At 54.0% G+C, this 14,279-nt stretch overlaps 1 protein-coding gene across 3 annotated transcripts in view; it reads left to right on the top strand.

Moving 5' to 3' along the window:
• The first annotated feature begins 340 nt into the window (after positions 1 to 340).
• ATP2A3 (ATPase sarcoplasmic/endoplasmic reticulum Ca2+ transporting 3) overlaps positions 341 to 14,279 on the top strand; it is a 57,521-nt gene continuing 43,582 nt past the window's right edge. For all 3 annotated transcript variants that reach the window (XM_063340766.1, XM_063340765.1, XM_063340767.1), the window contains exon 1: positions 341 to 594. In XM_063340766.1, the coding sequence (XP_063196836.1) occupies positions 477 to 594 (118 nt within the window). In that variant the 5' untranslated portion in view covers positions 341 to 476. The remainder of the gene's footprint in view (positions 595 to 14,279) is intronic.

Here is a 14,279-nt window from a genome sequence, read left to right as displayed (position 1 = left end):
ACTGTTCCCTGATTCTAGGATTTGCCCGGGCAGGGGCTAAGCAACGCCTTCCCCTGTCTCCCAGCACCCGAACGAGCACCCACCACCCCGGTTTCCCCTCCAGCGGGAGGATTTCCCTGGCCTCCAGCACCACTTCCGAGAAGTTTGGAAATAATTAAAAAAATAATATAAAGGCTGGGGCGGGGGGAAGAGGGACGTTTGAAGGGGCCCAGCCTGGGCTGCACAGGGCCGGGTTGCCGGAGCCCGGGGGGGGTCCCCGGGGCTGCCCCGCTGCGGGGGGGGGACGGACACACGCTGCGGGCGGCGGCCCCGGGGGAGGCGGGGGAAGCGGCGGGGGGGCGGTCCCGGCGGGAGGAGGCGGTCCCGGCGGCGGGGGCCCCTTCCCGGAGAGGTGCCGAGGCAGCGCCGTGCGAGCGGCGCCCCGTGTGCCCTCCGTGAGCCCCCCCCCAGCCCCGAGCATCCCCCCGGGCCGGGGCATGGAGGCGGCGCACAGCCTCCCGGTGCTCGACGTCCTCCGCCGCTTCGGGGTATCGGAGAGCTGCGGGCTCAGCCCGGAGCAGGTCCGCCGCAACCGGGAGAAGTACGGCCCCAATGGTTAGTGCGGGACGGGGCGGTGGGATGCTGCCGGTGGGGACGGCTGGGGATGGGGAACCCGGCGGTGGGGGGGGGTCGGGATGGGGCAGCCCTCCCGGGGCACCGGCATCCCGCACGGGCGGCTGGGGACCCTCCGTCGGGACCCTCCCAACCGGCACCCGGACCCGAACCCTCCCGCCGGGACCGGGGAGGTCCGAGGCGCTGCCCCCCAGAGCATCCGCTCCCCCCGCCCCAGCCGCGGGGGTTGCGGAGGAGCCGCGGGGCTTTGCCGCGGGACACCTGTTGGTCAGGAGGGAGCCTCCCGCCTTCAATTAAGCGCTAATTACCGCGAGAGCGGGCGGCCGGGCAGCAGGGGCGACGAGCGGGGGTATTAGTTTCCCGGGCGGGGTGCCTGAAAGCGGGGAGGGACGCGGGTGTGTCGGCGGGAGGGAGGGGGAAGTTTGTGCGTTGCTTGTGGGTGAAAGGGGGAAGCCCCGAAATGGGGGTGCGGGGTGTTGCGGTGGGAGGGCCCCGCTTGCCGCCGCCCCGGCTGGCTGTGGGTGCTGCCACGGGAGAGGAAGGGGTGGCAGGGGGAGATAGGGTGGGGGGACGTGTGCTGGCTTCGTGGCGTGCTGTGCCGGCCTGGAGAACCCTCTTTGAGCAGCTTCTTGGGTTTGATAAGGGGAAATGTTAAACTTGGGCTTTCTAAGTGCTCAGTGCGCACGGAAGGAACTTGCTGGGGTGCCTGAACCCCCCCGAGTGAATACTGATTTTGCTTGCTCAGGGTAGGTCGTTAACTCGGTATACGGAAACAGGAGGGGTTTAGGGGGAGTTTGCTCCGGTGGTTTGGTGTAGCAAGCCCTTTCTCGAAGTTGTGCAAGGAGCTAAGTGTGTAAACACTCTCCTGCGTTGGAGCTTGTTGCATCTCCTTTTCACTTGATCCGCATGGATGAGGCTCAGGGAAGCCCGAGCGGCTGCTGGCAGGATTGCTGTATGCATCGTTCCTCATCCGGAGGGCTGCGTTGGGTGGGATGGGAGGGCTGTGCCTCCTCCAGACAAGCGCTGCAAGCACTGTTCCTGCGTGCTGGGCTGTGCTCCGGCTCCCCCTTCCCCCCAGAACCCCCCGCACCGGGCGGCTTCTGCTCCGGTGGTCAGGGCTGGGTTGGGAGCTCTTGCCATGGAGCATCACACCTGCCCTCGCCTGCCCTGATTTTGGAGGAGGGCAGCTGGGGACCCCTCTGGTTAGCTGGGAGGGGGGGCAACCCCTCTGCTTTTGGGGGCCTGAACGCAAAACGCATCCTTAATGAAGAGGTCTGATTTCAAGGTATAATTGCTCCCAATGTTTCTGTGCCATCCCTCGGTCCCATGGGAATGTGGGGATGATGGGCCGTACGGGTGGCCTGTGCCGTGCTGCAGCGCGTCACCTACAGGCATCGCCGTCGCGGGGCTCGCGGTGGCTTCATTCTCCTGTTTGCCCAAGTGAATCATCGCTGCTGAGTCAGGCACGTTGGCTGCTCGGTGGCACCGGGCTCTCTGCCTTGAGAAAGGTAGCTCGAACATATGACGTAGGCGCAAAGCAAAGGGCTAGCGGTGGCAATTAGTTTGTCTTTTTGTATATTATGTTTTTTCTTCTTCCTTCCCCCTCTTGCAAGCAATGGCTCTGTGTTTGCCTTTCTCTGCAGTTTTGCTTCCCGCAGGGTTCAGTGTTGGGTTTCTTGCAGGCTCTTGGTTCACAAGAGCTTCTGACTTTGGGGATGTGCCGTGGCTTTCAGCTTCAAAGCAGAGCTCGGCATCTCCTGTCCAGCGCAGCTCGCAGTGGTGTGCGCAGACGTTGAGAGCAGTAACGTGGGCAGTGTGACCATCGGTAAAAATGTGTCTGAAGACTTTTAAGAATGTTGACTTTTTGCGATTTTTTTCTTTTTTTTTTGTGTGTGTGTGTGTGCAGTGTTTATATTTTTCTTGTGGCGCAGATGAGATACGGACAGGTTAGCACAGCTTAAAATCCTGCAGAATGGCACCCTGCGTGCTTTGTTTGGTTTAAAACCTCGATGTTAAGCAAACAGCCTTTTTCCCCAGCATGGCGAGAAGTTCCAGGTTGGGTGGTGGCAGCAGGAGCTGATCTCCCCGACTGTGCTGGGGTGCCCTTGGGTGCCCTGTTGGGGAGGGATGCTGCGGGCGAGGGATGCTGCGGGCAGCACGGGTCTCGAAGACGGCCTGTGTCAAATTGCATTTTAATTTAGGCTTGGTTGAGCTCCAGCAGCAGAAGCGCGGGGCAGTTTGGCGACTCGCTTGAGCTGGCGCGGAAGGGGGAAGCAAATTCAAATGCTGCGTGGCTCGAAGCGCAGAGCAGACCTTCAGCTCCAGCGAGTTTCATCTTCGCACCCTCCTCTCTCACATTCATTCATTTCCTTCTAAACCTGAAATCAAACTGCCAGCGCGGTCGTGAATCACGATCTAAAATACATCATCTTTCTTAAAAACTGCCTCCCGACGTACTTTAGAGAGCTGCTCTCTGCTTTTTTTTTTTTTTATTATGTCAATGCATTTAGAAAATATGAGCTGCAATGAGCTCCAGCGTTCAGTGAGAAGCAGTGCCCATTGGCATGTTTTATATTTAAAAAAAAAAAAAAAGTAGTATTTTTTTGGAGGGGGTATTCTTTTAGAGCCTAAAATTGCTTTTTCCATTCCAGTGCTCATATTTACATTTGCAGGAGGAAACAGAGAGCAATACTGATTATTTCATATCTCCAGTTCGTGGCTTGGCAGCCGGGCAGCGAGATATAGATTACTGGGCTGGAGGAAGATATTTCTCCATTAGGAAGAGCTCGTGTTCGAGTTTCAGATCTGTCATCGGCGCTGTCAGCACGGCCCTTTCGTTTGCCAAGGAAACCGGAGAAGCCGCAGAGCGTTTAGGTCTCACCGTGGCGATTCTCAAAAGGCTCCCGAACCTCCAAAGTCCGTTTTAACCAATAAACACGCTGCGATGCTCCACGGGCGCTCCCCTACGCCCCCTCCCCTCCATCAACACCCAGCTCCACAGGTTGCTTTTATTCCACAACACTTAAAAAAATAAAAATACAAGAGCAAAAATAAAAAAAGCGCATATCTTATCTTATAACAGACCGAGCAGAGGATAGAGGGGTGCAAACATTTTTCTTTCTAAATCTAAAGCCAGGGGCATGATTTACCCTGGAATGATTCCGGTTTTGCCAAGGAATGACAGATATAAACAGGAGTCGCCCCGCAGACAGTCAAGTGATTTTTCTGTTTTAAATATAGCTCCAATTTCTCTCTTCTAAATGTATTTCCATGTGTAAATGAGCATCCATTTCAGGCAGGATATTGCCGGCATTAATGCATATGCATAATTTTATTTGCTTCATGGGTAGCCTGAAGGGGCTGTGAGTGTGAGGGGAGGCAAGCGCTGGGCTGTGGGCAGCATAGGGGTGTTTATCTCCCCTCGCCCGTCCTCCCTCCTTCCCGCAGGAGCCCCCCCGGGGTGTTCCCCATCCCCTCCTTCCCCCTCGCCGCGCGGGGGGCTGACCCCAGCCTGGTACCCGCCGCTGCTCAGGCCTCCCACGCCGCGAGGTGCGACGGTAACAGCGTGTAGGTGGTGGCTGGTTCGGGTGTCGTTCGAGCCAGCTTCAGCCCAGGGTGAACTCAAAGCCATGAGTAAAGTGGCTTTTCTTTTATAACACACCTCTCTACGGCTCCGTAAAGTTTATTTCGGGATCTCGGAGCCCTCGCGTGTATTTTTCTACGTGTGCGCCTGAGCCTACCTGGGTGGGAGGAGGAGATGTCCCTAAGCCCGAATGGAGCCCATGGGGTGTTGCTGCTCTCCCCAAACCCACCCAGGCGCGGCACGAAGAGCTTTCTGCTCTTTGGCGTGAGAGCGTGTCCCAGCCCCTGTTCTGCTAGAAGCAGCCGCAAAAAGCACTGATTATATTATTTAATTCCATCCTTTTCCCAGCCTATGCCCTGGGCTGCATCTGTGTGTATATTATATGTCCGTGGGCACATGCTCGTGTATATACGTCCATCGGCACATGCGTGTGCATGCATATTTAGGTCCATCGTGCCCGTGGTGTGCGTATAGGTCCATAGGCACACGCGTGTGCACGCCCCCGTCCCTGCGTGTACTCTAATCGCGGCGCATTATTTCACGTCGGGTTAGCTGCCGGCGGTTGCTAACCAGCCAAGGTCACGCTCCAACTCTCTCTTGACAATAAAAAAATTAAAAATAAAATTTCTGTTTCACGCTGAAATATTTGAGCTGCCGGTAAGGAGAGGAAAAGCAGCATTTTCTGACTCATCTAACTCTGCGCTCTGTTCCTCTGCGCATCGCCCACCTTCTCCACCCCCGAAACACACGCTTAACAGTCTGATTCATAAACATGCTACGAGGATGGGGGGGTGGTGGGGCTTTTTTTTGTTGTTTTTTTTTTTTTCTCTCCTTCTCCAAATCCTTTCCCTTAGGAGAAATGCTGAGGCATTAAAACCTTGTGAGTGCCTTCAAATTTTGGAGAGACTACATGAAATTTTCCTAACTGGACAAGAGGAAAGTCGGGATTTTCATCCTTGTGCTGCTCTCTGAGGTTACCCGCTTTCACACCTACCTTTAAAAAAAAAATTGTGAATAAAGAGCAATGTTCAGAAAGACTGATGTCTGCTCTTAAAATGTTGTAGGAAGAGGGGAGGGAGAATTTCCAGGGCGAGGAGAGGCTGGGGCTGTGCTGGGGGGGACGGGATTTTACGTGCAGGTCTCGTGTGTCCCCCGGGGGCTGGCCTCCCCTGTTGCCCGAGTGTTATTTCATTAACGTTTTCATTTCATTGCTGGTTTTAAAGCTGGGGGTGGTGGAGCTGGTGCTACAAAACACTGGTTTAGGAGGGGTCGGATGCGCTGCGGATGCCGGCTTGGGATGTGCTGTTTCCAGAGAGGGGCTGGAACGAGTCCTCCAAAAACACTATGAGCAGCAAAATAATCCTAAGGCATTATATTATAGAGCCGAACCCTTTCCCCTGGGATTTCAGGTGTCTATTTTGACCTCCCTACTCCAGCCGAATGTTTTTGGCCAACGCGGTGCAGTCCTCGCCGTCACCATGTAGCCACACATCTGCTCCTTGCCTTTTCCGTGATATTGGTCTTTCTGCGCGTTTTAAGCCTTTTCTAATCGCCAGATCTGGTTCGAAGCTATAAAGTCACATTTCTGTGGTCGTGTCCCTCCAGGGTAAATCTCTGAAACGCTGATATTTATGTTGCAAGTATGTTGGTTTTTTTTTTATATTTATTTTTATTTTTAAAGCTTCCTCTCAAAACCATTTTTCTGGAGTAAAAAGCATCACCCGTCGCCTGGTGTTGCTTGTGCTTCCTTCCTACCAAGGAGAATTTTGATTTTTGAGAAGCGTCCAAGTGGCTGCCTTCTCGTTCTGCATTTGATCTCCTCCTGCGAAAGGGATGGTGTGAAAGCAGGAGGCTCCTGGCTGCCGCTGAATCGCCCCCGTCCTGCCGGTGGGCTCTGGCCTGGCACGTCCATAGCCCGGCAATGCCCCCGGCACGGAGCCCCGCGGGACGTCCCTGCTGGGTGCCCGAAACTGCAGATGCTGGTGTGAAGCAGGGCTGAGCACGGCAACTTCAAGCCGATGGTAGATGCTTTCCGGTGGCGATAGCACTTGGGAGCTGGGGTGAGCACGGCCGACCCGCGCCCTCCCCGCTGCGCGAAACCTCCCCCGAGAGCGGGGTTCCCATCGCCCTGCTGCGATCTGCAGCGCGATCCCGACGGCTTATCAGAAACCTCTCAGGGCTGGTGGGGCTGCACGCGACGCTAAGATGCTTTCCTTTTCCCAGGCCTGAAAAATGAAGGTTTTTTGGTTTGGTTTGGTTTTGGTTTGTTTTTCATATATTCAAACCTCTGGAGGAGCCAGCTTTGATTTTTTTCTTTTTCCTCCTACATGCAGCATTTGCAGAGTTGGGTGGGATGCTGATGCCCCTCCAAAATGTTGGTTTTTTTTTTTTTTGGGGGAGGGGGGGTTATTCTTTGTAAGCCACAGGGCAGATGTTGAGTGTTCGCACCTCACTCCTATTTATTTTTTTTTTTTCTCTGGGAAAAGCCCATTAGGGCACCTGGGGAGCTCTGGCGCGTGGAGCAGCACTCCCGGCCCCGTGGCTCGTTTTGCTAATTGCAGCCAGCGGTGGTGCGAGGAGGAGGACGTTGTCTCCTGGGCTGGCTGGTTTGAGGTGGGTTGGCTCAACCTGGTCTAGCGGGAGGTGTCCCTGCCCCTGGCAGGGGGTTGGAACTACATGATCTTTAAGGTCCCTTCCAACCCAACCCATTCCATGATTCTCTGAACAGCAGGGTGATACAGAGGGGGAAGCGCTTGGGAGCGGGTTGGGGACAGGAGATGAGCTGCTGGGCTGATATTTTCAATTACAGGGTGGAAATATTAAGGCAGGGTGTGATTATCAGGAGAGGGAAGGATTTTTCCGGTTGCCTTTTTTATCTTTTCTTTCTTGCTCACCCCTTTTATTTCCCCCCCCTTCCCCTGGCTCTCACGTAGCGCTCATGGATGACCTTCCATTGCACCTCAGATGGGATGAAGGCAGCCCCTCCTGGTCAGTCGGCACACCTCGGGCAGGAGAACCAGCTGATGCTGGGGGGACTGGGAGGACTGGGAAAGGCGGGAGGGACGGAGGAGAGGGGCCCACGGCCGCTGTGGGTGGGCGGGCAGCAGCAGGACAGCGTTGGCTGGTCTCAGTCCAACCCAGTGCAATGTTAATACCCAGAAAGCACCAACCCCCCATCCCACCTCCATTTATTATTGTACATATGAATTTTTTAAATTTTTTTTTTTTTTCCGATATCGTGACTCATGATCTTTTTTTATATCTCAGTGCTGGTAGTATTGGAGGTAGGAAGTATAACAGTAACCTATATTAAAAAAAACAAAACCAAACTGCTGCCTGCTCGGTCGAGCCGCGGTCTGAACCAGTTACCTCGCTGGAAAACAGGTAGCAGAGATCTGGGCTGGAAGTGTAGAAATGTTGAAGAGCCGGAGCCAAAAAGCAATAGAGAAAATTGTGGTTACTTGAGTATTTCCATGACGCGAGCGTGCGCCAGAGGCTCCTCCGTGGGCGGTTAACCCCTCGCGGGCAGGGCTGCAGGCAGCTGCCTGCTCCCCCAGCGTCCGCGCAAGGACCGCGCGGGTGGTGATGAGCAGCGCTGGGGCAGGAGACTCATTATTCCTCCCAGGATCAACGCAATTAATGCTAATGGGTCTTTTCCAAAGCGGGTGGCTTGCCGGAGTTGAGCCAGTCATCTCATGAAAGGAGGGTCGGATCTGGGTCTAAAGTGTTGTTCTTTTGAAGCGGGGTTGAATTAATCCTTGCTAGCAATTAAGCTCATGTCTATAACTAGTATTTGCTGTTATTTTGTGGGAACCTCCCGGTTTTTGAGGTTTGGCTGCTTGTTATCACTCTGTGAAAGCCTTTTCTCTTTCTCACCCGCAGAGGTGGTAAGTCCGAGGTCAGGCTGTGGTTTGGTAGCCGTCCCATCTACCTCCCAGGACATGGTCCATGCCCACGTCCCGCCTGGGCCAACCAGGCATCGGGCCACTTTGGGGCACGCGATGGCATCTCTTTGTGACCCGCGGAGGCTCAAACCTGAAATTTTGTACCTCTTTTTGAAGTCTAGACCTATAGTACCCCTAAATCCAGGCGTCTCCGCTCTGATCATCCAAATCCTCCTAAAATTTAAACGTTCAGCAACCTGCTGGAGGTACCGAGGCAGGTCCTGGCTTCATCGCCTGTGCTCCCACGTGAACCCGTTTGAGATTTTTTTTTAATATATTTGTACGTGTATATATTTGTATATATATTTGTGTGTGTGTGTCCCATTTGAGATTATATGTATACACACGTGTCCTGTTTGAGATTATATGTACGTATCTCTCACCCATTTGAGATTATATGTATATATTTTTTATTTCTTTTCTCCCTACGCTAACATTTGCAAGTTGCCGTGGGACACCTTTGCATAAAAGACCCCTTTATGGAGGCAAAGCAAAACACAGGCAATAAAAAGATGTATTTTCCCTGTCAAGAGCTGACAGGTCCACGCCGAGGGGTGAAGGCACTCCAGGATGGGTGTCACGGTGCTGGTGGCCCGGCCCAGCCGCGCGGCAGGGTCACCGTCAGCATCGGAGGTGCGATGTTTTGGGGAGGAAATCCGCTTCTTGCTCTTGCGTGTCCCCTGTGCCCCTGGGTTCCTGTCCGCGGTATTTTTGCTTCGGGTGTTTCCTGCTATTTAGCCACTATGTGTATTTTAAACCAGCGCGCGGGGGGAGGCGGGGAAGGGATGTGAGTTAATTCGGACCGAAGGGCAGGGTTGTGTCGGGCGTCCTTGCCCAGGTGGGGGACGCGGGGCCGGGGGTAGCCCCGGCGATGATGGATTTTTCCCCATCCCAGTGACACCAGCTGCAGCGCATCCCTGTGGTCCCCAGAGCCGCCGGCCGTGGCCGTAGTGCTGCCAGGAGCTGGGTGGGAAAGCTGTCCCTTGTGCCGGGACCAGTCCCCACGGCCAGTCCGAGTCCTCCTGGGGGAAAGCATGGCCACAATGGCTTTTTTTTTTCTCTCTCCCCCCCCCCACCCCCCACCCCCCCCCCCATCTTATTGGAGAAAATCCCTGGAGTTCTTGCAGAGCCGCCCTCCAAGCAAATGCAAGGGTTGTGTTTTGTGTGTTATGTATTTGCTTTTTTTATATTTTGTTGTTGTTTTGTTTTTTTCTTCTTCTGGTTTGAAAACAGTTTTTCTTGCATTTGTTGCTGATAAAAATCAGTTATTTTTTGGGAGGGGTGCGTGGGCGGGGGAGATTCTCTCCTCTGCTCCCTCCGCCGCGGGGAGCGAAAGCGCAGAGATCCTCGCGGAGGAGCTCAATTAGCTGAGCAGTGACTCTGGCCGCTCCGGCCATGGCCGAATCCCCAGGGATTTGCCCTGTAAAACGTCGGCTCAGCTGGATTTTGGCGAGCAGGCAGCGCCCGTCCCCGGGAGACGGGCAGCCGGGGTCGGGATAACCCTCCCTCTACCTGACACTTTTCTTTTTCCATTCTGCAACCTCCAAGTCAACAGAAGGTCTAAAATAAGGAAAATGTGGGGAGTGAGCGGAAAAATAAAAATAAAAACAGCCGGCTGAGCGGTGCGGGGTGGGATGGAGCTGCGTCCCTGGCCCTCCGGCTCCTGCCACCGCAGGCGCTTCCCCTCCTTTGGGGTTTTGCAGGTTTTCTGGGCTTTTGCAGGCTTCAGAGTGTGGAAAACAGGGACCCTCTGTTGCCTGTGGGTAAATGGAAACGCCATGAGAGGAGCAGTCGCGTTTTGATCCGCTCCCCTCCGGAGGGGAGTCCTGTTGTGTGGTGCCGGCTCAGGCCTCTTCTGGGGCTCTACTTTTGTCTGTAAAAGCCTAATTCAAATTATTCTTCCCTAAATGTATATATGTGTCTATGGATAGATACATATATATAAAAAAAGACTTTGTTCTTATATACAAATGTATATAGGTATCATGTATATATACACATTTATATAATATTTCACCCTTATACTCAAATATATATAGTTATCTGTCCATACATATAAGTATGCTCAGATATATATATGCTCAAATATATCTATAGATATTTCTGCACATATACGTGTGTGTATATATATATATGTAATATATCATCCTTATGGACACGCACACAGATATTATACATAGTTGGAAGGAGATGGTGGAAAAAGCCTAGATGGGACCCATGTTTCCAGGGATCTCTGAGTATCTGGCTCCGGGAAAGGAACTACTTGAGCTGCAGAGAGATGCGTGATCCCCAGAGAGTTCATCCATGAAAACTATTAATTGTCCAACTCGCCCCTTTTTCCCATCCAGAAGAACAGATCTTTTCTATCCTACAGAAATTTTTTTCTCCTGATATAATCTAAACTAAGGGCAGCGTGGACTTCATTTTCCATGAAAACCCATCCAAGAGGATTGCTGAAAATAGACCGCGCTCTGAGAACAGATCCCAGAAAAAGCAAGTGTGTGTGTAGGGGGGAGCTGGGTCAGCCGGGGCAGGGAGTTCTGCAAAAAAATCAATCATAATAATAATCTCGGTTTGAGTTAATTGAGTTGAAAAGCAGCTCACCAGCACCCACGTGGGCTGGGGTCGGAGGACGCACCGCCCTGCAGATACACTGGCCGCGTTGATCAGCCTGATTTTGTGTACCAGCGGATGGGAGACGGGTTGAGATGCCGTACTCAAACTTTCAAATTTCACAAGGATTTGCTGTGGCAGAGGCATTTCCTCCAGAAAACAAACAAATGGGAAAAACATCCCTCCAACACCACCACCCCCCGCCCAGACCTCTGCGCTTTTAGGATGGAGTCGGCTCCCTTCGCTCCCGAGCTTGGGGCAGGGCCTGCTTCCAACTTGGCGTGCAAAATTTGGGTTTCCCTGATCCATAAATATGGATCTCAGCTCGTGTGCTGTGGCTTGGCTACAGGTGGCAGGATTGAGTAAAACAGAGCTATTAAAATATCAGCTTTTGGGGGGGTGAGACTGAGCAGGTTCCTCATCTTGGCAGGGAGTGGGAGAAAAAAATTGTTTGGATTTAGAAGTACTATCTTGTAGTTACTTCTTATTTTTTTTTCTTCTTTTTAAATTGGGGTTACTGGTTTGGGGCGTTGCTTTTGGGGGGTTTCACCTTGCAAACGGGGAACTCGCGGGGGTTACAGCGGGGGGAAGGTAAGCCCTGCCCTGGCTGCCTTGTCCCGGGGCGCTGGGTACCGGTGTTGGAGTGCCGAGGGCCCCTGGCGCGGCTGGTCCCCGCGGGGCGGTGGGAGGGATGCCCCTGAGCAGGGATGCTGCCGGCGGGATGCGCTTGAGCCGCTCGGCCGCTGCTGGGGGCGGCGACCGGGAGCCACCCGCGCTTCCCACAGCACTTGGCTAGCGGGATGTTTTAGTTACATTTATTATTTATTTTTCTCATTTATTTTTCTTTATTTTTATTTTTTAATTATTATTGTTTTATTTGGCCTGCCGTGCAAGCGTGACATCCTCAGTGGTTGCTTACAGCCTCACCGAAGATACTCCGCTCGGTGTAAACACTCACCAGATCCTCGGGGAGTCGTTTTTGGGGGGTGCCTCTCCCCCCTCCCCAAGCAATGGCAGCCCTTTGCTGCCTCTCTCCTCCAGGAGCAAATACATCCTATTTTGAAAATGCATCCTAGTCTCATTCTTACCTGCCTTTTAAGCCCCAATATCTTTTTTTTTCCTAGTTTTTAGGAAAAAAAACCCCAAATACTGTCCCACCTTGCTACTCCCCAAGTCTTGCAGAGTTCAGATGAGAGGCACAGCCCAATTTTCAGTGCTGAAATTCCTCCTTGGGAATATTTGAAGCCTCCCGGTGCCGGGCAGGGTCGGGTGGCCGAGCTGACCCGGCATCACGAGGCATCGCCGGGGCTCCTGGTGCTGCCACCCCCGCGGGGTTTGGTTTCCTAAACCATTCCCCGACGCTGCCAGGAAATTGTTATTAAACGTTCTGTCGCCGGGTGATGGGCTGGCTGCGAGAGGCCAGTTTGTGGTGGCGCGGGGTGGTCCGCCGTGCCTGGAGGGGTTACAAATTCCCCGTAGCGTTTTTCCCTGGCCTGGCTGGTGCTTTTCTGCCTCCGTGCTGCGTCGGGGCGGGTTTGGCTGCGGGCGGCATCTGGGCATCCCAGTTGTGATGCGGGGAGCAGCCGAGGGCAGGAGGCTGCAGCGGAGCCCAAAAGGGTGAAAAAGCGTTACTGGGCAAAAATCCCCAATTTACTTAATACTTACCACTGGGGTATCAATGGGAAATCAGGTGAAAGAATAGTTTGAGGGCAATAAAGGAGGAAATAAAGTGATATCTGCAGGGCGCGAGAAGAGGATACGCTGAAATGGCAGCGTGCCCCTCGGCTGGGGTTGTGGCGGTTCTGGCAGAAGGTTCCCAAACGCAGCAGATTCGCTCCTTTGCCTTTTCCTGAGTTTACGGAAAGGGTCTGCTCGAAGCAGAGATAACAAGCTAAAAACAACCCCAACACGACCCCAATACTAAAAAAAAACCCACCCCAGCTTAAGCTTTATTTTATTGAAGCTCCTGTAGTGGCTTTATTTTTTTTTTTTTTCCTTTTTCCAAAACCTGTTACTATTTAAACGCAGATTTTTAGCTTTTCCAGCCGGGAGCCGGAGCTGGAAATTCTTTCCACTGCGTTGGTGCAGGAGGGAACAAACCGCTGCTTTTAGTTTGCTCAAATAATCCATCCCAGGCCGGAGCCGCGGGTTTCCTCCGCCCCGCTCCCTCCCACTCCCAAAACCAGCCCCGGGATCCGCTGCGGGTGCCGGCGGGGACAGGGATGGCGGGGACGAGGCCACCTCTCGCAGCCCCATTTCCCCAGGGTTTTCCCCCTAAATTTCCCCAAGACTTTGTTCTTGCTAACACCGCGTGGGCACTGGAGCTGCAAGTCTGACCGGCAGCTTTGTTTTTGGGGGCAAAATGGCCAAAATAATCTTATTTTCATAGCATTAAGAAAAGGAGGTGGTTTGTCGGTGGGGAAATTATTTGCTTTTCCCCGTGGCGTGGGAGGAGGATGCCCGGGACCCCCTGCGCTGTGGCAGAGGGAAGCTCGTGCGGTCCGACCTTTTGGGGATGAGCCATTTCCAAGAATAAAGGAAGGGAAGTTTGGGGTGGGATGGGCAAAGTTTTCCGTATTTATTTCCCACAGCTCCGCGGACCATCGGTCCGATGCTGCGCTCCCACCTCCGATCCCGTTTCCCTCTCCCTGGACAGCGGGACGTGGTGGTGGTGGCTGATCCTTCAGCTCGGGGACACGCTGATTTTCTGGGGAAAAGGAGGTACCGCGGGGCCGGATTTGCACGGTGCATCACTGCTGCTGAGGGGCACATCCAGGATAACCCCGTTTCCTATTCCCTGACCTGCAGAGATAAGCTCAGGTGGCCAGAAAAAGAACAAATGAGCCTTTCAGCTTCTCCCCTCCGACCGCAGCGGCGGGGCTGTGGGTGCCCCAAGGCACCGATTCTCCCCTGGGACCTGTCACCACCCTGGAGGATGGATGGTGTCGGGTGGGACTGGAAGAGCAGCGTGAGGGTAGGACGAGCCATCGCTCCGGAGCCCCGTCTGCCATGGGAAGCCCTGCGAGCCACAACAGGCATTTTGGGGGCCGGTTTTATTGCCCCTGTGACCCAAACCAGAAACTTTGGGGGCTGATTGTATTGCCAGCCGTGTACAGCATCCTGGTGCCAGCCGGAGAACCGGTTGGATCATTTCGCCCTAAAGCATCTCCTGGAAAACAGCGAGGACACTTCTGGCCCTTAAAGCTCTGCTAACCATCCTGATGTGCCGCCCCGCCATCCCTCACCCGCTGCCATCCCCAGCGCTTCCTCTGGCCCCAAATTTGCTTATTTTTGGGGCTGTGGATCCCTCGGCCAGGCGGGGCGCTGGGCTTTTGCAGGGCCGGAGCAGGGAGAGCACCGGGGAGTTACAGGAAGAGCAAACCGCCGGTGTTTGCCGTGGGAGGGGGGTTGTATCTCGTGCCTTTTATCTTCCGGCCGCCTTTCGAAGCAGCCCCGAGCGAGCGGCTGTCACGGGCAGCCGGCGTAACCAAAACTCGCCCGGCGCGCAGGAAAAAGCAGCTGCGAGG

The sequence above is a fragment of the Chroicocephalus ridibundus genome, chromosome 7 (assembly GCF_963924245.1).
Source record: "Chroicocephalus ridibundus chromosome 7, bChrRid1.1, whole genome shotgun sequence".
Lineage (NCBI taxonomy): Eukaryota > Metazoa > Chordata > Aves > Charadriiformes > Laridae > Chroicocephalus > Chroicocephalus ridibundus.
This window is presented reverse-complemented; position numbering and strand designations above follow the sequence as displayed.